This window comes from Podarcis bocagei (genome assembly GCF_964188305.1).
Source record: "Podarcis bocagei genome assembly, chromosome: 13".
Taxonomy (NCBI): domain Eukaryota; kingdom Metazoa; phylum Chordata; class Lepidosauria; order Squamata; family Lacertidae; genus Podarcis; species Podarcis bocagei.
The window spans coordinates 24,701,012-24,724,732 of NC_138138.1; the positions used below are offsets into that span (position 1 = coordinate 24,701,012).

The window sequence follows — 23,721 nt, forward strand, 5'->3', positions numbered from 1 at the left end:
AGGAGAGAATCTTTTCTGTGGCTGCTCCCATGTTGTAGAATCGGCCCCCAAGAGAGGTTAGGTAGGCTCCCTCTTTGTTAACCCTCTACAGTGGTACCTCGCAAGACGAATGCCTCGCAAGACGAAAAACGCACAAGACGAAAGAGTTTTCTGTTTTTTGAGTCGTTCCGCAAGACGAATTTCCCTATGGGCTCGCTTAGCAAGACGAAACGTCTTGCGAGTTCTTGCAAGTTTGTTTCCTTTTTCTTAAAGCCCCTAAGCCGTTAATAGCTGCTAAGCCACTAAGCTGCTAATCTGTTAATAGCCGCTAAGCCGCTAATAGCCGTGCTTCCCAAGACGAAAAAACCGCAAGACGAAGAGACTCGCGGAACGGATTAATTTCGTCTTGCGAGGCACCACTGTACTGGAAACCCAAGACCTTCCTTTTCAGACAGGCTTTTGAAAATTAAAGCGCAGACAATACTGATCGCTGGGCTGCGGTCAGAGCAAACTGCATTTGAACTGTTGGTTTCTGTTGTGACGTGGGGTTTGTGATTTCAGCTCTCTTGACATAATATGCTGGAGACAGTTCTCTAGTAACACTTCTTTATTAAGGCAAACAAGACTGAAGACTGAGGAGGGGAAAGCTACATTTATAGGGACAGGGAACTAGCTAGAAAGGATACATTTTGGAGGGAACAATATCAGGCAATCACAGTCCTGCCTTTTGGAGGAAACCAATAAGACAGAGGATCCAAATACAGCAACTTAAATGAACCAATAGTAGCTGTACCCTTTGAAACCAAAAGGCAGTTACTTTGCCCTAATGCAAATACAGACAATAATAATACAGATATAAAATCCTTTGACTCAATACACAACAGTTTTGAATGTGTTCTGCTGCATTTTAATTATTGTTTTTGTTTTTATTATTTTGTACTTTACAAGGTTTTAAGTGTTGTATCCCTTGAATCCCAACTTGGGGGGCAAAGGCGGGATTAGAAATACACAAAAAATGACTAATAATCTAAAAGAAATACTTAAGCCACATTCATTTCGCAGTTAAGCTAAGCGTGTACATTTCAGACAGTGGGGGGGGGGCAGCTCATGTGCAGGTTAATGAATAGGTGCTGGGAGAGTTTTAGGCATGGAGAAACGAAACAGGTGATGCGCTTCAAGTGAAGACATTCTTTGCCCCTCTCTGGCGCATACAGCAATGTGCAATCGTGACTTGAAGTGCAGTAGGTTGGGGGAACAACCCTGCTGTATTTTAAGCTGCTAATCTGTTCATAGCCTAGGTAAGTGGTTCCAGTGTGTCAACCTGTACTTACCGTTCAGACACTATTTGCCATTTATTTTATTTACTGCATTCTTACTTTGCTTTTTGGACAAGTATTGTCTCCAACATGGATCAAGAATAGGGAGGGGGAAAGAGAGAGACAGAGAGAAAGGCCCTGCCATCAGTCTTATGAACTTAAAAGACAAGAAACACAAAGGCAATTGAGTGGAGGGAAAAGATAGAGGGAGACCAGTTCTTCAAGGCCAGAACAAAGCTATGAGGGCATTCATATCCAGCTCAGGCCACGCTGATCTCTGCTTGCTGGCATTTTTGCTTGAATAGCAAGTTTCTCCTGTTGTTCTTCTGAAATCTACCCTCCTGTCTCTTAAGCCTTGGAGATCTAACTCTTGCTCTCTGAGAACAAGGCCTTGCCCTCTTCAGTCAGCACTTCTGGTATCTGAGGAGCGCAATCAGGTCCCTTTCAAACATAAACCAAAAGTTACAGTGCTGTAAGAAAATTATTAGGTTTTCCATTGTGACCGTTTGGTTGGTTGGACCTAAAGGCGTTACCAAACTTGCTTGGGGGTTTTTCCTTTTTCCTAATGAGTCAGCAAGGCTACCTCCAACTCTGCTTTGAAGAGCGTAAAATAGATTCACGGAATCTCCAGGTGTCCTTTTTATTGTGCTTTCAGGATGAGTTGTGCTCGTGATCCTGTATTCAGTGCTGCTTCAGTGCCTGCAGAAGTTTCAGGTGGGTGGGAAATACAGTTGTGTTTCAAATCAGCGCACGACCCGCCACCTCCTCCTGAAATCCTGTAACTTTTTATACCTCTTAGGGTCTCTCTTGACTGTGTTTATTGGGGGGGGGTTGTGGGTGGGTGTATTCTGTGACATGTCACTGACACGGTAATAGTGCATTAGTTTATACTGGGCCGCCCACACAACGTTCCATTTCATTAGCTGTACCACAACGTGTCTCCAAAATTATTGCATTATTGCTGCCTGGCATTTGCGCTATAGCATAACAAAACCTATAAACCAGAAGAACATTTGCAGTATTAAAAAGTTGCAGAATTTCAGTAAGGATAGGCGCAGCTGGGAAACAAAGCATTCGTATGTCTACCTCTCAACTTTTGCAGGCACAAACAATCCTGAAAGCTGGCTTATGTATAACCGCCCCAATATCAGAATGAGCTTGAATCATCAGTGAATGCACACTAATAAAAGGATGTCTGGAGGACAAGTTTCAGTATATATAGGGATAGCTTTCAAAATCCACACGCTCCTCTTGTTGTTGGGGGGTCCACTTCTCCTCACTGGCCGAAGGGTGGCGCTGGCGGAACCCTTATCTGTCAAAAGAAGGCAACGTTACAGATAATAGGATTTAAGGGGGTGGTGGGAGATATTCCTCCTTTTTTCCCTTTTGGTCCTTTGCTTGCTTGATCGCTCCATATTGAACAACGACCAAAAAAAAAAAAAAAAAAAGGGAAAAGGGGGGGAAAGAAGGGAAGGTGGAAATGTTGCTCGTGCACTTCAGATGCCAGATCCGTTCCCCTGGATGAAGAGAAAGGAAAGGAAGAAAAGGCGGCGGTGGCGGGTGGGGGACCCCGAACACTTCAATAATTGCAAAAGGGAGCTGCTGGCGGGGGTGGGGAGGAAGGAAGCAGAAAAATACCTCCCTCCCAAGTGAGGCAGCTGTTCCTGAACCTAAGACTTTGCAAGCGCGTGGAGCCATGATTGCTGGGTTGTGGGCTGTGTGCCGCCAAGGCGACGTTTTGTGCGTGTGTGCGTGAGTCTAGCTTGTGTGCATGCGTGTGTGTGAGTGTGTGTGTTTGTGTGTATGACTAGCAACCGCGTCTGCTTCAGCTCAAGCAATGCCGCCGATCTCCCGTTTGCAAATAACAATGTGGCATTTTTGTCCTGCGGGGAGGCTCCGGAGTCCCCTTCTTTTTTTCCCTCCGCCGTCCTAGCAAGATTGTTGTCTCTGAAAGGCGAATCGGAGAGAGAGAGAGAGAGAGAGAGAGAGAGAGAGAGAGAGAGAGAGAGAGAGAGAGAGAGAGAGAGCTGGGGAGGGAAGGTGGGGTGGGGGGGGGGGAGAGGAGGGAGAGAAACAAACCCGGAGATTATAAAAGAAGGAAGAAAAGGACGAGGAGTGACTGCGTGTTTGGAAACAACAACATCATCATCACCCCCAACGACAACAAACAGGAGGGTAGTAGGAGGAAACCAGCTCAGAAGAAACTTATGGAAGAATGAAGGAGATGGTGGGTGGCTGCTGCGTTTGTTCCGATGAGCGGGGCTGGGCTGAAAACCCCCTGGTGTACTGTGATGGGCATGGCTGTAACGTGGCGGTGCATCAAGGTAAGACCCCCCCTAACCAATCCCTCCGTATTGACACCTTTTCCATCCCTCCGTCCCTCCCTACGCCTCTCTTTCCTTCCCTCCCTCCCTCCCTCCCCAGCCAAGCCCCACTTTGCATCTTAACTCTTTGCCAGACTAGATGCATATATCTATATAAATCTATGTGCGCGTATATATCTATAGCTCTGGCGATGGAGTCAACAGAGAGAGAGAGATGTGGTGTAATTTCCCCTCCATTCATCTCAAGCCTTTGCAAAGCTTTGAGCAAATAATAACAACGATGATAATAATAATAATAATAAAAGAGGTTTAGGCATGGAGTTGCAAAAAAGAAAAGAAAAGCGGGTGGGAGGATTTTAAGTGTGCGTCGTTGTTATTCATAGTAAGTAGTGTGATTTCTATTGTTCTGTATAACGGTATTCTTGACAGGGCCTTCTTGGGGAGGGGGATGCAGAAGCGCAACCTTTGGAAGAAAGGGGGGTGTCGGAGCTGTGTCTGTATCGCTGGGAGGACAGGTTTCTTTTAATTCTGCTAGTGCCGAGAGGGGGGCGCAGATCTTAGGCTTCCCCTCCTTTCACTGATGTGTGTGTGTGTGTGTTTATCGCTTTGTGTTGTTTTTTTTATTTATGCGTTTTTAATTGCACCGGCCTATAAAGGGATGTGTGTGAGAGAGAGAGAGAAAGAGGGAGATCTAAAACAGCAGCAGAGACAGAAAGGTTATACGGGGGTGGGCGGCTTGTTGTGTTCATGTTTGTATTTGTATTATTATATTATTTGACGTAGCTTCAGAAGAATCGTATGGCCGTGACCTCTGACGGTCTCCCTCAGCTTCCTTCCGGATTAGCAGGGGTGCTATTATTAGCCACCCTGCTGTCACTTTTTTTTCCTGTGTGGGTTGTGTGTGTGTGTAGAAGGGGTGCTCTAGCCTGCAGTTTCAAGGTAAGCTAGGGAAGGGGGGATGATGTATACCAGAGAGAGATGGAGCAGAATTTGGGGGACATCCCTTCTCTGCAAAAGAACACATTTGAGCAAGGAAAACAGTGCATGCGGTTTGTGTGCCTCTGGGCTACTATTCTGTCTCTTAGTAGATCATTAACACTGGAAACAGAAGGGCAAGGAGGAATCACCTCAGCTGCACCCAGCCCCACAGATCTAGGGCTGGTGCTGAGCCTGGCGTTATCTTTTCCAACAGGGCTTTGCTTACTAAATAAATGAAAGTAAAAGAACGACCAACCGTTGTGGGAACATCACAGGCTCCCTTATACTGTGTCAAGCCATTGGTCCATCTAGAAAGTGTTGTCAACATTGTACTGTCAACACTGTATGTATGGGCAGCTAGTCTTTGCCGCCTGTACTGGGAAGATGCCAGGAACTGAACCTGGAACCTTTGGATGCTCTGCCGCTAAGATACAGCACTTAGGCTTACCCCACAAGTCCCCAGTCTCTGATCCCTAATCCGAGATGCATGAAAGCTCCCTGTGGTTATTCTGTAGTGCGGAGGAAAGGCACTCTGTCCATGCTCACAAGCGCTGTCTTCGCACATCAAAAGCCATGTGTTTATAGACAGGATTTTGAGCTTTGATGGAAGTTGAGCTTCTTTACCATGATATACTGAGCTTGGTGTGTTTCATGTTTTATCCTGTTCCAATGAGTGGTGCTAATTCGGAGCAGACCCATTGAAATCAATGAACTTAAGTAACTTAGGCACCATATTAATAACAGCAGATGTCACCCAGTCTGTTTGGCTTTTATATAAATTTTACATATCTGGTTTTATTTCTAGTGGCTTTCAATGACAGAAAAGTAGGAAATAATTATGTTTTGTTTATCTATCTATCTATCTATCTATCTATCTATCTAGGTAATTAATTAATATATAATTTATTTTTTATTTTTTAATCCCGCCTAAGCATTTAAATTCTATGCAGCAATTTAACATGTTTCCAAGCTGAGTCTTGGTTTTGAAGATAGTTTTTGGGACTCCGTTTGACATTTAGCCTTAAAATGAAATCTCATTCGTTCACTAGTTTTTGATGCTGCCTCTCAAATCACCTGCCCATTAAAAACAATTCATGCACATAAGCAAGTGAGGAAAGGCACTTGCAAAAGGGAAACTGGTGAAGGGTTGCAAAAAAAGTTAGCCAAATCAGGAAAGGATTGTAGCTCAGGGATAGAGCCTGCCATGTAAATAACCCCACAAAGTTAGTAGCCTGCAACAAAATTCAGTTGGCCGCTAGTAACCTGCATTTCCATGCTGGTTACAGAGGAAGGAAGCCCCCTCCATCAAAGTCTACAAAGGGGGGGGGGGCTACTAGAGCAAACAATCTAACCCCTGCCTTCTGCCATGGTGGCTGACAGAGGAGGGAAGGATTGACCCTTTCCTTCTCTGCCTTCATGGAATTTCATTCATTCGCCTGGTTGGATTTCCTGATCACCCATGGCTACCAAGCAAATGGTTAAATACAAAGCTGAGTGGACCAAATGCTTTGAGTGGACCAATTCAGTCCCAGGCATCTCTAAGACTGGGATGGATTCCTACCTGAGATGCTGGAGAACAGCTACCAATCAAGGTAGATAGCATTGAGCTTGATGGACCAATGGTCTGATTTGCTATTAGGCAGCTTCCTGTGTTCCTACCTCGAAAGTTGTTGGGAAGGGCACAGCACCTGAGCCCAGTTTCCCCAAAGGCTAGGTACCTTGCCTTTTGTCTTTCTTTTCCTGAGAAATCTGTGACAGCAGCTCTGTCAGCAAGGACCCTTTCAGGAAGACTTAACGGTTGATACAACTGTTTGCTAAATCCTAGACCAAAAAAGCAACTAGGCTGCAATCTGTAAATACGTTCTGTGTATATTCTGGTCTGGTCAAGGGATGGACGCCGATGTAAGCATTATGCTGTCAGAGATGCATTGTCTTGAATGCATGAAAAGGAAATAAACAACAACCTGACTTTTAGAAGACATCGGAAGGGATGTTTTTATAGGGAAGTTTTTTTAATGTTTGATGTTTTATTGTGGTTTATAATTTGTCGGAAGCTGCCCAGAATGGCTGAGGCAACCCAATCAGTTGGGCAGCATATTAATAAATAATAATAATAATAATAATAATAATAATAATAATAATAATAATAATCCCTGTCCACGCCCTCTCCATAGGAAGGGAGTAAGGTGGGGCAGAATCCTACTCACTGACAGGAATGCTTTGCTAGGCAATAGGAAATACATTGCCTGGTTTAGGAATAGCCAGTTAATGGTCTGTGGCCTGCTTTTGGTCTCCAGAACTATTTCATCTAGCCAAATTGTATGGCTAAAAAATGCCCTTAGTTACTCTCATAAGGTAAATAAAAATAGAAATAGATTTTAGGAGGAGGAGAAAGAAAAAGACAATGTGTAGTACAATGATTAAACTTTGGGGACTAGAACTCAGAGCTTCACCTGACCATAAAGTTCACAGTTTGGTCATTGAATATGAAGCAAGTTTTATAAAATATTAATAGTTGTTACAGTTTTGTTTCATACAAGACAGGCTTGCTTACTTTGTATGACCAGAACAAGAAGCTGTTTATTATTGAGGCTAATATAGGCTTCCTCAAACTCTGCCCTCCAGATGTTTTTGGCCTACAACTCCCATCATCCCTAGCTAGTAGGACCAGTGGTCAGGGATGATGGGGATTGTAGTCTCAGAACATCTGGAGTTTGAGGAAGCCTGGGCTAATACACAACTACTGTACAAAGGAAAATTAATGTAAACACAAGAACAAGCTAAAGGGTGGAGTCTTTGCTCCTCCAACCCATAATAACTGGAGACAATATTTAACTCTATAATTACCAATTGCTACTACTACGATGATATCACAGCTTTCAAAAAATCATCAAGAAATTACACCAACCGTCTTGCACTAGACATGGATGAGGATATAGCTCACGGGAAAAGCAAGGTGTACCTTTCAGATATCATAATAACTTCTGGACAGCTGTGGAATGGTTTGTCTGCATTTGCTATGATAAACTCCCCATGATGCTGTTACAGCGAACAATTAAGACAGCACACAATATTCCTTTCTTGGAGCGTTTAGGGGATTTCCTAGTAAGGCTGGAAGATAGATGCTCTGCCTTATGCGAACAGTTTTGGGGGATTTTGCATGTAGGGGAAGGAACAGGGTTAAGGCACTTCAAAAATTTGCTTCCTCACATCAAAAGGTTCAACAAGCATTTCCTTTTTTATTTTTTCTTTGCTTGTCAAGCCTCCGCTCTAATTGTTCATTAGGTCATCTCAGTTCGCAGAGTTGGTGAACACCAGGGAAAGGAAAAGCCTGTTTGCAGCAGTGAGAGTGACTTCAGATGTCAAGTGTGTGTTTACCTCTGTGTCCTTGGGCAGCTGCTGGGGCTCCAGCAGGACTCTGGCAGGACCCACTGACAATGCCTGTCCCGGGACACAACTATTTTTTTCTAGCCTAGCACTCCAAGTCTAGCCACCACATACCGGTACATTTTCTCTGCTCTGGGGTATCATTGGAGATTAAAATGAAGGCTTGACCCAGCTATCCAGAGCACCAGGTTAAACCCACCAGGGCCCACTGACAGGGGAGCCCACTACAGCCCACTTTCCCTGGGCTTCCCTTAAACCTGGAGCCAGCCCTCGTATGTGTGACCTCTTTGTGTTTCCTTCTGTGTACCAGACGATTATTCCTCAGGACCAGAGTAGATCTGATTGGGATAGTCATACTTGTTTATTCATAGGTCTGTCCCATTAAAATTTGAAATGGGGATGGCTTTTTTATATATATAGGCTTAGATGTGAGACATTTAAACAGCAAATGTCGTTTGTTTGTTTATATTATCAATGCTATTAATTGCATTTATATCTTAACTTTCCCCCAAGGAGCTCGGGGTTTCCCCACTTCATCTCCACAACAACCTTGTGAGGTTGGTTAGGCTGTGAGATGGTGGTGATTGGCCAAAGATCACCCAATGAACTTTGTGGTTGTGTGTGGACTCGAACCCAGATCTCCCAAGTCCTAGTCTAACACTCTAACCACTACACCAAACTAGTCGCTTGTATTATGTCTAGGTTGGGCCTCAGGAGCACCCATAGCTCAGGCCATCTCTTTGGTGTGCTGCACTGAGCTACTGTTGGTGAAACAATTTAATCCATATATGTAGCACAAATCCCCTCATTTTTTAATAAAGGGTAGCATTATAGATCTTATGAGTTATATAAGACAGCAACCACCACAAATGCTCATACGCAACACTGTTTTTAGTGCAATATAAGTTTGAATCTAGGGGATAATGGGCCTTTGACCTTCGCTTAGCCTTCCATAATCTCTCTGGACTGACCCACCTCCCAAAATTTTCATGTTTCTATGTATTTGGTAGCATATGAAATGTTTTTCCTAGTACAGTGGTACCTCGGGTTAAGTACTTAATTTGTTCCGGAGGTCCTTTCTTAACCTGAAACTGTACTTAACCTGAAGCACCACTTTAGCTAATGGGGCCTCCTGCTGCTGCCGCGCTGCCGGAGCACAATTTCTGTTCTCATCCTGAAGCAAAGTTCTTAACCCGAGGTACTATTTCTGGGTTAGCGGCGTCTGTAACCTGAAGCGTCTGTAACCCGAAGCGTCTGTAACCCGAGGTACCACTGTATTGTGTAAAGTGGTCCGTAGTGTCATGGAAAGCATAGAGGACACAGCAGTCAAGAAGCCGAACAACAACTTTGTTGTGTTTGTGGAAGAAAAACAGAGCAGCTGTCTGAAACACTCGACTCCACCTAGTGACTAAACTGTATAATGATACTATCCACACTGAGTCAGGACAAAGATGGGAAAGAAGTCAGGGGTTTGTTAAACCAGAACTGGGGTAGAACTTGAAGGCTATAAGAGACAGTTGCAGCAGCCCAGTGAGGAAGGCCTGGCTTGTGAGGGACTTAATGTCTGGCTAATTTAGCAGCATCTGCCAGGCCAGGAGGTTGAGCGTGGCAGCCAGAGCACCTGAGAACTAAAGGAGAACAGAAATATGTATGCCTTTGCTCTATAACTCTAGTCTATTTTATGGTGTTTCTAATGTAGTGTTAGGTGCCTCAAAGGCTTCAGTTAACAGGCAGGTTATAAATACTCTCAACTACATAAATAATAATGTGCCTCTTTTCCAGCAGCGACAGTATAAGGCTCCATGGCCTACTTTGCCAACTCTGTTTGCGCCCTCTTCCATGGGCTGGAGGCTGAGATAGGGTAAATTTGCCAGCCACAAGTGGATTTTGGGAATGTGATTCACTGACTGAGGCTGTCCACAAAGTATGTGACCAGACCCTCCAAGTGTCCCTATTTTCCAGGGACAGTCCTGGATTTACAGAAGCCGTCCCAGTTTCTAATTTGATCCCAGAATGTCCTGCTTTTCCTTAGGATGTCCCTATTTATATCAGAAATGTTGGAGGGTATGGAGTTATGTGACCCCCCCTCCCGAGCCAAATAGATTAGTAACTATACAACCTTTAGAAGACACCTGAAGGCAGCCCTGTATAGGGAAGCTTTTAATGTTTAATTACTTATTATGTTTTAATATATGCTGGAAGCCGCCCAGAGTGGCTGGGGCAACCCAGTTGGATGTGTGGGGTATAATATTATTATTATTAAGGACATTGCTATTTTCATCGGAGAAATGTTTGAGGGTATGTGTGACAACTAAATGTTAAAGAAAAGAGAACACCACTCTTGTACTTTCCTCTCCCCATAGCATGTCACACATGATATTGTGCATGCCTTTGGCATAATTTTTTATATAATTTTTTAGTTTTATCCGGAGCTAAGACTTATTCAGAGCAGACCCATTGAAATTAAAAGGCCCAAGTTAGTCACATTCATTATTTTCCATGGGTCTACTCATAGCAGGACTAACATTCTTCACAACCTAATAATTTCAGAGTCTTTCAATGTAATCCTATGCACATCTACTTGGAAGAAAATCTTATTTGAGTTTACTGTAACTTGCTCCCAGGTAAATGTGTATAAAATTCCAGGCTGAAAAACATGATTCTTGGAGAGGGCAGCATGCGAATATTCATTTGTCACATCACCCAAATGTGCATTTCAATAATGAATACGTTTAGGCGGTTTTGATTGACAAATTTCATTTCTGATGTAAAAAGTCACAAGAAAGGACTGAAAGTGCATAATAAGAAACACAGCTGCACTTCACAAGCAAGTCAGGCTCTCTCTCCCCCCCTCCCTTTTATTGTTACATTACCCACATTCCCTGATAAACTGGTGTTCCGTTTCATGCATAAATTTAAAATTTATTAATCAGGCAGCCCAATACAGGTTGTTGCCAAACAGAAACGTAAGAGCATATATACATAAGAATTATACATAAGAAACAAACACTTGACCTTTACAAAAATTAAACATAGATCGAAAAGCAGAACCTTAAATACACAGGGGAATCTTCCTGCATAAAAGATAGCAAACAGGTACAGACAGTAAACAGGACATGGGAACAGGAGGCTAAGGGATGTGAAGCTGAGAACAGGCAAAGATTAAGCCAAGTGGAAAGTCATGCGAACACAGGGGGTCATGGGAAAAGCAAGCACATCTGCCTGCTGGCACTAAGAAACTATGTGCCGTGATTATGCTCGATAAGCAAATGCATGGGCTGATGTCAGGTTTCAAACCGTATTCCTTTCCTCATTTGTCACAAGCAAGCAGGAAGGGCGGTAGCTCAACGGCCGTAGAGCACCAGCTCTGCATGCCTTGGCTCCCAGGTTAAACCCTTGGCCTCTCCAGATCAGGCTGGGAAAAATTCCCATCTTAACTCCAGAGAGTTGCAGCCTGCCAGTGTGGACAATATTGAGCCGGAATGGAGAGAGTATAAGGCCTCACTGAAAGTATGTTCCTGTTGCCGTTTTGCTGCCCCTGCCTACCTCTTTTATTTGTGGCATCTTTTATGAAAGCCCCTGATTAAATTGTCAAATTAGACATGTACACGTGTCCCTATTTTCTGGGCAAGATTCGTGGTTTCCTGTTATGAGACCGGAAATTCCATGTATCTGGAAATCTTCCTTCCTTCCTTACCCGTATAAACAGCATTTAAGCCATTATGGGCAAATTAGACAATTGGCTTTTTGACAGAAGCCGGCACCAAACCTATTAGTGCTCCCTAAAATCTCATATTAGTCCTTTAAAATGGGCAGTCGGCCACATTTGTTGTGTATGACTCAGTTGGAACTGTGCTTGTTTCGTAAGTGCAGGATTTGGGTGCTGTGTGAAGAATCCGGTACTTTTTTCACCTGAGAAGCCACTAGTCCTTAGCACTGAGAAAACAGCCTTGATAATCTGGGCATTGCCTGCTAAGATTGCAAAAGCTGGAGCGTGAGGCTGAGCGGGGAGAACCTTGATGAGATATTTCCTTTGGATTGTAAAGGAAGGTTGTTTAAGGTCAGAAACCAGCTCCTCCCTCCCCCACCCCTCAAAATATTTGCCGAAGAAATAAGTGCTTTGTCTACAATGAATGGGTGGGCATGACTTGTTAGCTGATAAAAGAATTTTTGGCTTATTAATCATCTGCCTTTTAGCCAGTGAATGGAGGAAAGAAATTTCAATACATTTGTATTTTGCCAAGCACTCAGTATAGGTGTCTTGTTAAGTTTCTGACATACTGATTGAAGTGTAAGGTAACTTACAATTAAGTCTACAAAAGCTAATATTCATTGTTAGAAAAGCTTTCTTTAGTACGTCCTTTTTCCTCTTCCTATTATAGAAAACATGCCATAACCAATAAGAGTCTGTAGGTGAAAAAAAATGGTCCCTATAGATTAATCAGGTAAAGCTTTAGTTGATAAATCTGCTAATGAAACCGATGGATCAGGCTTTCAGGGCTAACATATTTCTCATATGCTCCAAATATGTGATGTCATGGTTAGAGTGTTGGACAAGGACCAGGGAGACCCAGGTACCAATTATTTGGATAATAATTACAGTGGTGCCTCGCAAGACGAAATTAATTCGTTCCGCAAGTCTCTTCGTCTTGCGAGTTTTTCGTCTTGCGATGCACGGTTTCCCATAGGAATGCATTGAAAATCATTGAAACTGGGGGGGGGGACAAGGGCTTTTCTTCCCACCCCCAGCATTTTAAAAAAACCCGGGACAGCGGAGGACTTCTCCGCTGTCCGGGCGATCTTAAAATGCTGGCAGGCGGCATTTTAAAATCGCCCCGGGACAGCGGAGGACTTCTCCGCTGTCCGGGGCGATTTAAAAGCCCCTGGGAAGGCAGGCAGGGGGGACAAAGACTTTTGCCCCCCGCCAGCCTTCAGGAGAGGTCCTGGACCTCTTCTGAAGGTGGGCGGGGGGCGAAAGTCTTTGCTCCCCCCCCCGCCTGCCTTCAAAAGCCCTCCGGGACAGGCAGGCAGGGGGGAGCAAAGACTTTCGCCCCCCGCCCGCCTTCAGAAGAGGTCCAGGACCTCTTCTGAAGGCGGGCGGGGGGCGAAAGTCTTTGCTCCCCCCTGCCTGCCTTCAAAAGCCCTCCGGGACAGCGGAGAAATGCGCTGTGTTTCTCCGCTCTCCCGGGAAGGCAGGCAGGGGGGAACAAAGACTCTCGCCCCCCGCCCGCCTTCAGAAGGTGTTCCCTCCCCGCCGCCCGGCTTCGGAGCATCGTTCCGAAGCCCTGCGGCGGCGGGAGGAGGCGTTCCCGCCCCACCGCCCGGCTTCGGAGGAGGTCCGAGGACAGTGGGGAAGACGCGCTGCGCTTCCCCGCTGTCCCGGATATTTCCCTATGGGCTGTCGTCTTGCGAAGCAAGCCCATAGGGAAATTTGTCTTGCGAAGCGCCTCCAAAACGGAAAACCCTTTCGTCTAGCGGGTTTTCCGTCTTGCGAGGCATTCATCTTGCGAGGTACCACTGTAGATGAGCAGTGCTGGCTTCCGCCAAAGCCCATCTAGTCCGACATTCTGTTCTCACAGTGGACAACCAGATGTTTATCCTTGTAGGGAAGCTATAAGCCATTGATGGCCTTCTCCTCTGTGAATTTGTCTAATCTTCTTTTGAAGCCTTCCATGTTAGTGGCCATCATGACTTCTGGTGGGAGCAAACTCCATAGTTTAACTGTGTGTTGTGTGATGAAGTTCTTTATTTTGTCTGTCCTAAATTTTCATTGGATGTCCCCCGAAGAGGGAGAAATTTCTCTCTATCCACTTTTCCAAACCACACATGTTGAAGTTCAGTCTATAATAATAATAATAATAATTTATTATTTGTACCCCGCCCATCTGGCTGGGTTTCCCCAGCCACTCTGGGCGGCTTCCAACAAAGATGAAAGATACAGTGGTGCCCCGCAAGACTAATGCCTCGCAAGACAGAAAACCCGCTAGACGAAAGGGTTTTCCGTTTTTGAGCTGCTTCGCAAGACGAATTTCCCTGTGGGCTTGCTTCGCAAGATGAAAACGTCTCGCGAGTGTTCTGATTTTTCCCCGCCCCCCCTTTTCTAAGCCGCTAAGCCGCTAATAGCCTTTTAGCCGCTAAGCCGCTAAGCCTTTAATAGCCGCTAATCCGCTAAACCGCTAATAGTGCTAATCCGCTAAGCCGCTAATAGGGTTGCTTCGCAAGACGAAAAAACCGCTAGACGAAGAGACTCATGGAACGGATTATTTTCGTCTTGCGAGGCACCACTGTACACTAAAATGTCACATATTAAAAACTTCCCTGAACAGGGCTGCCTTCAGATGTCTTCTGAATGTCAGGTAGATGTTTATCGCTTTGACATCTGATGGGAGGGCGTTCCACAGGGTGGGCGCCACTACCGAGAAGGCCCTCTGCCTTATTCCCTGTAACTTGGCCTCCCGCAGTGAGGGAACCGCCAGAAGGCCCTCGGTGCTGGACCTCAGTGTCCGGGCAGAACGATGGGGGAGGAGACGCTCCTTCAGATATACTGGACTGAGGCCGTTTAGGGCTTTAAAGGTCAGCACCAACACTTTGAATTGTGCTCGGAAACGTACTGGGAGCCAATGTAGGTCTTTCAAGACCGGTGTTCTATGGTCTTGGCAGCCGCTCCCAGTCACCAGTCTAGCTGCCGCATTCTGGTGACCCCAGGCACATCGCTTAGGAGGAGAAACTGGGAAGGCTCTTTGAAGGATGGATGGGATATGTTTGCACCTAGGCAAGTCTCGTTGTTTTCAATGAACTTACTCCAGGTATTTGTGTCCAAGGTTGTAGCCTAAATATCCCCATTTATCAGGGCCAGACACAGCTTTCTGGTTTTTATTCCAGGTAAATTGCAGCCCCGTGCTTTGCCTTTTGGGATGCCTTGTTGCAATGTTGTTCACATGAGATGCCAAACTCTGAGACATCGTCCATCAATGCTCAGCTATCACCCTGGGGTTTTGACAGCTTAAATATCTGGGAGTAGTACCGTATATCAACAGTGCTGTATACATCTTGCCCTTAGTACACAGTCATGTTAATGAATATGCATGAACATTTAAAGGCGGGAGCTGCCAGGCTTCAAACTTGAAGGGTATATTTTATTTCTCAGTCCTGAGGCTTACCAACCAGAATCAGGCGGAAAATAGAGATTCGGGGTAGACAGAATGACATACCATTAGAAGTAAGAGGCAGCGTACCCAAAGCACCTGTTCAGTCCAGGAGGGGTTTTTTTTAAGTACCATGACTGAGCTTTTACACATAAATCCGCTCCTAGCTTTCTGCTAACCTTTCTTCATTTCAGTAGCCTAATTTAGATTTTTTTTAAAGCATTATTGTTGCTGCTACTGTATTGTTAAATAATTAGACCCAGAAATCCTTGCTGATCCTATTGCAAATCATGTAGGGATCTCCCAGCAGACCTGAATTTGCCCTCTGCCCATTCCTGCATCCATCCATCCATCCATCCATCCATCCAGGTAGATAGATTTCATCCTCACCTTTCCTCCAAGGAGCTCAAGGCGATGCACACGGTCCTTTCCACCCTGTTTTATCCTCGCAACACCTCTGTGAGGCAGGTCAGGCTGAGAGATGATGACTGGCCCAAGGTCACCCAGTGAGCTTCATTACTAAGGGATTTGAGCACAAGTCTCTGAAGTCCTGGTCCAACATTCTAACCCGGGGCAGGCAACCTATGGCCCTTCAAATGTTGTTGGACTACATTTCCCATCATCCCTTACCATTCGCCATGCTGCCTGCGGCTGACGAGATCAACGAGCAATGGGAGCACATGTTCCCTTTTTCCTGTTCTAGTATTTCTTTAAAAGAACATATCCCTCCTCTTAAAACCAGCACAGGACAGGCTGTGGCAGAATAAACGGAAACAGCGCGCAGAGCAGACTGGCCCTCAACGATTTGTAATGGCAGAACCTTGAGCAGTGATCCTTGTTATGAGCAAGGGGAATTACAAGTATGTCCCTGTTTCCATTTGTGAAACATGGGAGGGTATGATGATTTGCAGACAGGATTGTTGTCACTTAACCGAAGTCAAAGGTGGAGTGTCCAGGAATACTGAACTACCCACGGGCACTGTTTTGAGTTTGTGAAAAGCGAAGCTTTTTGTCAGGTCTGTCACAGAGCAGGGGCAAGCGGTTGGTCCTCAGTTGCATTATTCAGGGCAAGGCAGTCCTCTGCATTGCTACTCCATCACACTACCTCCTCTCCAATACATTTACAGTGGTACCTTGGGGCTCAAACTTAATCTGTTCCAGAAGTCTGTTCCAAAACCAAAGCGTTCCAAAACCAAGGCGCACTTTCCCATAGAAAGTAATGCAAAATGGATTAATCCGTTCCAGACTTTTAAAAACAACCCCTAAAACAGCAATTTAACATGAATTTCACTATCTAATGAGACCATCGATCCATAAAATGAAAGCAATAAACAATGTACTGCAGTCACACAATCAATCAATCAATCAATCAGTAGCTGAACTGGGTTCTTCCACACAGTCACAAAAACAAAACAAAAAAGAGCCGCAAAAACATAAACGCAAAATAAATAGCAAAAACAGACAGACCTCAGTGTGGCACTCAAATCGGAAGCGTAACAATCACACTTGGCTTCCAAAATATGTTTGCAAACCGGAACACCTACGGTTTGCAGTGTTTGGGTTCCAAGTTGTTTGAGTACCAAGGTGTTTGAGAACCAAGGCACTACTGTATTGTTTTCATTTATTGCGTTCTTCAAACTCGTATGCTTGGGCTACAATCCTAGGCATACGTACCAGGGAGTAAGTCCCACTGAACACAGTGGATCTTACTTTATTTTATATTTTATTTAAGATATTTACCATATTGGCCTGAATATAAGATGTACCAGAATATAAACCACACCTTTAAAATGTAGGGGGGAAAGGAAAAAAGCTCCCAGGCTGCTTTCTCCGAGCGGGAGGGGGGGGGGCTACGCCACTTTGCCAGCGCCCTTCCCCCCTTCCCCCTTCTCTCAGACAGCATAGGGGAGGCTTGGGAGCCGCAGTTGGGATGGGCGCTGTTGTACCGCACCCCCAGCAGCCCTCATGGTGCATAGCTGTCAAGCGTCCCTTATTTGGCGGGACAGTCCCTTATCCCAGTGCTGTCCCTTATTGATGAGGATTCATTTGGCTGCTGGCTGGGCTTCCTGCCTTTGGCTCGGAGGGGCTCAGAAGTTGAACATACCTGTGTCCGGAAAATCCCTTATTTTGGCTGCTGATCCCTTATTTTCGAGGCTGCTGGTCCCTTATTTTCAAGTTGACAGCTATGTCATGGTGGCATCCTGGGCTGGAGGGGGGAGCTCTCCATTCTGGCCTTGGAAGACAAGGCAGGGCTACGGACCTAGGACAGCTGTTTCAGCAGTGATATTGTAGGGTTGTGAAAATAAGCCGCACTTTAACTTTTCATGGTCGGAATTTGGGGGGAAAGTGTGGCTTATATTCGGGCCAATATGGTACATACTACTTTATTCTTTGCATTTCAGCAGTGTACATAAAAAAACCAATCCACAGAACATGGGGCAATAACAGAATTAAAATGTATCATAAAACCCAAGCACTACCTTAAAATGCATGATGAAAGTCTTAGCGATGCACCTAAATTTCAGCAAGGAGGGTGTCTGTCTAAGCTCAAGGTGGGAAGGAGTTTCACAAGCTTGGGCCCACTACACTCAATGCATACAGACATAGGACTGTGCTGTAAAGTTCATCCATAAAGGTAAAGGTAAAGGGACCCCTGACCATTAGGTCCAGTCGTGGCCGACTCTGGGGTTGCGGCACTCATCTCACTTTATTGGCCGAGGGAGCCGGCGTACAGCTTCCGGGTCATGTGGCCAGCATGACTAAGCCGCTTCTGGCGAACCAGAGCAGTACACGGAAACACTGTTTACCTTCCCGCTGGAGCAGTACCTATTTATCTACTTGCACTTTGACGTGCTTTTGAACTGCTAGGTTGGCAGGAGCTGGGACCGAACAACGGGAGCTCATCCGGGCGTGGGGATTCAATCCGCCGACCTTCTGATCGGCAAGTCCTAGGCTCTGTGGTTTAACCCACAGTGCCACTCGCGTCCCACTAAAAAAAAAGAAGTTCATCCATAGATAGTCTTTAATTTCTGCAGTGGTATAGCACCATGATTTGCAACACTGCACTGATGCATTTGATCCTATGAGCTTCCTAAAAGAAATAAAACAACAGAGCACATTGTGAGAACATTTATAAGTGGGTCCTTCTGTATTCATTTTAATGTACTGCCAATTTGAAGCTGTCTCTTGATGCTGAGTGCTTATGGTGCCTATCTCTTAAATGGAACAAAAATGGATCCACTTCACTGCTCCCAGTTTAACAGGCAAGCAGGATATCACACAGATGTCCACCAGGTTGAAAAAGAGTTCTCTGTAATTCAGAAGACAAAACTATTACTTTGTTTGGAAAACTGGAGAGGAAAGCAAAGGTGTTAAATTAATTTGCTCTTGATTTGGACTTTAGGAACATGGTTAAGTATGCTTCATAGGACTGAAGCATTTGTGGCAAAGGAAGGAGAAAGAGTGCCATGGATCTTAAAGGAAATTCTGCCTGAGTGAGAAGCCAGCTTCTTAAGTTCTCTGGCATAAGTTCTGTGTATGTAGATGAATAATGAGATGCTCAGTTCTCTGCCCTAGTAACCAAAAAGGTACAGTCGCTGGAGGATTGCTTCCATGTAGCATTCTTAGTTTCAGCAAACAGAGAGGGAGGTGACAAAAGATAGGAAATCTGTCAGTTCCAGAATCTAATTATGCCAGTCTTTAGTTCTCCACATTGCCACATCAATTTATGAATATTTTTTAAAAGTCCTCATGAACATTCATCAGAATTTTGGTGCAAATTTCTCCCCATATACACATTTTTGTATGCCATTTTGCTGAAGCTACACATTTTTGCAAAGCAATTTCCCCAGATATAATGCATTCTTGTATGCTTGCTTTCACTATTATGTGCATTTTTATGCACATTTTACCCCAGTTTACATGGCTGGAGACCTGTACTGCAAAAATGGGAGAAGTGTGACTTTCGAAAGTTTGCTGCATTTCAGTTTGTATACTGTTTTAGAAAGAGCAAATTGGGTAGGTTTGCCTTTAAATGTGGATCGAATCAAGTTTCCTCACACACACACCCCCCCATCCATAGTGGTGGCACTTGCAAAACGTTATTTGACTTATTTGGCTTTATTTCAACATGATGAAATGAATGTGCTAAGGCACATTCTGTGCAATCATTCTGCATTGTCAGAAATTGCATTCTAATCTCTTCAACCATGGTGTGAGTCAAGCAAATGTGCTTATATTGAGTGAATTTGGGTGCAGTATTTTGCTTTGCTTCAGGGAAGGGCCAAAGTACTCAGCAGGACATTGAGCCTTTCATCGTGACTGCTGGGAATACTCGCTTAATTTAAGCCAGAGCGCAATTTAGGGAGGGCAGCCAGGGACAGACCCACAAACACACTCTCTCACATGTTTCAGATCACGTGGACCAATATCTCTTGGCCAGCTTTGCTGGTTCTGCACTCTGAATGACTATTCATATAAACAGCGAAGTGTTCTTGTGCTCTAAGTATGCATGCCAATTACCAAAGTCACAAACCCTTCTTCTGAAAAAGAAATGGAAGGGTAAATCTCTGGCAGCAGTGCTATAATTATTATGGGGAATAAAAAGAGTCACCGCATCACATGTTCTTAAAATAAGCAGCCTTTTTTGTGGTAACTTACAGTGCAATTCTGTAAGCGTCTGTTCATAAGTAAGCCCATCTGAATCCATTTGGACTTACTCCCATGCAAAGTATGTATAGGATTGCACCCTTAGTCTTAAATATATCCAAAAGAGGAGCTTTCAAGCTTGTGGACAAACTCTGTATCTCTGCCTCCCTCCCTCTCCTACTAATACGTACATGAAATAGTTCTCCTAAATGTCAGTGCTAATCTCTGGGTGACTTGAAGCTGTACTCAAAGAGAAAGGACCAACTGGGCATGCACAGAGTGTTTTCTTCTCCCTGTTGCGTAACTGCAGCTGGTGCCATTCAGTATTTATCCAGTCACCTGAAGATTAGCTTTCAGAACAGAAACCAAGATGCCCAGTCTGCCCTGAACACCTCTCATGTTACATAAAGCTGTAAATTCTACAAAGACCTTTTGTTTTTGATAAGCAAAGTTTTAAAATAGCAATGCAAATATATATATTTATTCATTTGCAATGTTGATGCACTTTTATCGATTGCATTTTCCCTCATTTATAAGTTCGTATGCTTTCTTTCCTGCCCCTATCCTTTGTTCTCTTCCTTGCCTTCGTAACATATTCCTTTCATCTCTTCCATGAAACAGGAAGGAATATAAACAGGAAGGGATTTTAATACAATTTCTCAGTGGCGCTGGATTATTCTTGCCTCTCCTGCTAAAGTGGGACCCAAGACCTTTTCGTCTGCCAGAGCTTTTATATATAGCTCTCTGTTTTCCATACTTGTCTGGACTCCTGGACTCTTTTTGGGGAGTTGGCCTTTCCCTCCTGATTTCAATGCGCCATCTTTTCTTTTTTTAAAAAAAATAACAACCCACAACAACCTTCTTTTGGCTCAAGTTAAGTTTTGAGCCATAGATAGAGGCATGGAAGAAACCTGTACATTTACATCTGGCCTGGGTTGTTGTAGGCTGCTGTCCAACAACACCAGGTCTGCCAAAGTGTTGCAAATCACAAGGAGAGAGTGATTTATGCTCTAGCCCCCAGCCCTCTTTCCTCGCTGCTTTTTTTTTGCTGAATTACACCAAAAAATCCATCTAGGTTCTGTGACCAACTTTTGGGAAGCTCACAGGTACGGAGCATAGCTCCAAGTTTCTCCCCTTCGTGTTTTGTTTCCAGCGTCTAGTATTCAGAGTTTATGTATTTCATTTTAAACCTTACCTGCTGCTCAAACTCAAGATACTGTTCCCACCGTAGGATTCCGTATAGCAGTTCCAAAGAACACAATCAAACAGTCCTCATAACCTCTAGCTCTAGGGTGGGGAAACTTTCTCAGCCTGGGGGCCACATTCCACCATAGGCAGCCTTACGAGGGCCAATGGTGGGCGGAGCAATGGCTATAACACATACCTTTGCACAGCAGGCTGTATTCCAGCTTCTCACAAGTCAGAGATTTTTACACACACACACACCTCCCCACCCTCCATCCTGGAGAGCAAGAAGCAGTGAGAAGAGGTGGAGGGTGGTGGTGGTGGGAGCCTTCTTCGTGTTGGTGCCCTTCCTGTGGAATTCCCTCCCCAGGAAGGCTTGGCTGACGCCAACAGCATTGTACTTTCAGAATGAGACCAGGGTGTTCCTTTATTCTCCTGGCATTTTGACTTTTTGGGGGCGGGTGGGTGAGAGGGATGAGCTGCAGCAGCTTTGTGTGTTTTCATTTGGATTGTATTTTCTGTATTATGCTTTTAGTTTTGTAAGATCTCATGGCAAACTGCCTTGAAAGCGTGCCTGAATGCTTGTGTTTGTAGAGAGTTTGAAACCCATGTTTATTGGTAGGAATGATGTCCTTTGGCTTGTCTGCTTCGGGAACCACAACGCCTTACAGTGTAATCCTAGGCATGTCTGTGCAGTGGGAATTACACACAAACTTCCAGGTACATGTGTGTAGCAGCCTTCCCCAATCTGGTGCCCTCCAGATGTTTTGGGCTACCTCTCTATTGAGCACACATCCTGATTTTTCTGCAGGGAGATTAGATGACATTGACTATTATTGAGCATTCATTGCGATGTGTTTGTGGGAGGTTGGAGCAAGCATAAGCCCACACTTTCCAACACATTTCCCCTGTCAGTCGAAAACTCTGCTCTCTTGGGGATGCAGGTTTGTTATGTGAGATTTTGCAAGCAACTCTGATTTATAGAATTGTAGGGTTGAGAGGGACCGCAAAGGATCCTCTGGTCCAGCCCCCCTGCAATGCAGGAATCTGCACAATCAGAATTTGCTGGCCTGTTATTGAATCCTGCATGAAAGCAGTGAAATCCTGCATCTGGAAGCACCCTACAAATGTGGCCCGTGGCGAGGGATGATAGGTGTTGTAGGACCCAGCCCTGCTTGGTCCCAAGTCTCGAGGCAGTGTAACACATTCATTGTGCCACCCTATGCCTGCCTCCTCAGAAGTAAGCCTCGCCAAAATCAGGAAAGGGTGCACAGAATTGGAGACTGAAGTTTTCTTCCACATTTCTAAGCAAATCCTTGGCACCTCCAATTTAGCCCTACCTGGAGATGCCATTGCTTGAACAAATGATCTACCCCTAAGCTACAGCCCTCCCCACCTGGTCAAGGGTCGTCGTGTTTCCAGGTAGGGCTTCAAGGAGATAACTAGCAAATTCCTTCCAAAAAATACTTCTAAAACATAGTTTCCCAAACTTGGGTCTCCAGCTGTTTTGGGACTACAGTTCCCATCATCCCTGACCACTGACCTTGCTAGCTAGGGATGATGGGAGTTGTAGTCCAGAAAACTTGGAGAGACCCAAGTTTGGGAAACTGTGTTCTAAAACCTGTTGTCAAAATTGTTTCTCAATGGTTAAGTTCAGTAAATTAAAGCTGAGTGGGAGCAGCTGCTTTTAAGTTCGGATACTTTTATCCATGAGCACCTTCTTCAAATGAATACTTTTCTTTAAGTTACCTCTTACCTTTTTAAGCACTGTGCCAGGTTCAAAGAGTTTCCCCATACAGGATCACTTAACTGACAGAAACGTCCCTAAAAGAAGCAGATTTTATTCTTCAGATGGAAGGTCTTAAAACCTAGGCAGGCAAATCGGTGCTCCCAGTGGGGCAGTGTACTGCTAACCCTACCTTGCTACAGCTATAGAGCTCAAAACTAAAGTCTGGTTGTAGGACCTTAGAGCTGAGCTGCCTTTTTAAGATGAAGGTTGTCAACAAACCGTGGACTCGCTGAGGGGTAGAATTTATATGGTTCTTTTTTGAGGGGAAGGGAACACTGCTTTGGTCTAGCAAGCTCAGGTCTGCTCTCAATTTGCCTTAATTGACAATAACTTTTTGGAAACACTACTCACAACAAAGGGAAAGGCAGGCAACTACGTACTCTATGGAACTTAGCTTTGCAGAGTGCTCCTTCCAAAGCAGGGAGAGTTGGCAGATTTGCAGCCTGGTAGGCCTGCACAACTTAGGAACCCACCAAGCTGAATGGAGCCACTAGCTCAAGTTGTGGCCTGCCAATTGCTTGAAAACCTCCTGTTTTGTGGTGTGGGCAGGCCACAAAAAACCAGAAGGTTTATTGAGCTGTCTCCTATGACTGGCTGGATGTGTTTGGCTCAGTGCATCACAAGTAGTGCAGGCATACAGCATGAGGTTTGAGAAGTCCAGCCGAGCCTCTAAGAGACTGAATAAGGGGGGGGGGGGAAGGGTTGTGTTAGAGGGGACCAGCCCAGATTTGCAGCTGGAATAGGAGCTTCTAAACATACACACAGTACATACCCGCACATTTCACTCTTTGAATTTTCCTCTTCCCTCACAGCGTGCTATGGAATTGTTCAGGTTCCCACTGGACCGTGGTTTTGTCGAAAATGTGAATCCCAAGAAAGAGCCGCCAGGGTGGTGAGTATGTCAGAAAATTGCCCTGTGCTGGGTCAGGCCCAAGTTCCATTTAACCCAGCATCCTGTTACCGACAGTGCC

The 23,721-nt window shown here is 44.9% G+C and overlaps 1 protein-coding gene and 1 long non-coding RNA gene across 7 annotated transcripts in view; one reads left to right on the forward strand and one right to left on the reverse strand.

Annotated features, from left to right (window-relative positions):
• Positions 1 to 1,921: 1,921 nt before the first annotated feature.
• On the reverse strand, positions 1,922 to 23,647 carry LOC308571454. The gene is made up of 3 exons (XR_014001450.1): positions 23,523 to 23,647; positions 22,718 to 22,785; positions 1,922 to 2,607 (listed from the first exon to the last, which is right to left on the reverse strand). It is a non-coding gene; the product is annotated as an uncharacterized lncRNA (long non-coding RNA).
• Positions 3,325 to 23,721, forward strand: part of MLLT6 (MLLT6, PHD finger containing) — a 99,635-nt gene continuing 79,238 nt past the window's right edge. For 3 of the 6 annotated variants that reach the window (XM_081166156.1, XM_081166159.1, XM_081166160.1), the window contains exons 1-2: positions 3,326 to 3,619; positions 23,563 to 23,642. In XM_081166156.1, the coding sequence (XP_081022282.1) occupies positions 3,511 to 3,619; positions 23,563 to 23,642 (189 nt within the window). In that variant the 5' untranslated portion in view covers positions 3,326 to 3,510. Of the gene's footprint in view, positions 3,620 to 23,562; positions 23,643 to 23,721 lie in introns of all 6 variants that reach the window. The other 3 variants (XM_081166161.1, XM_081166157.1, XM_081166158.1) reach the window with 2 other exon arrangements.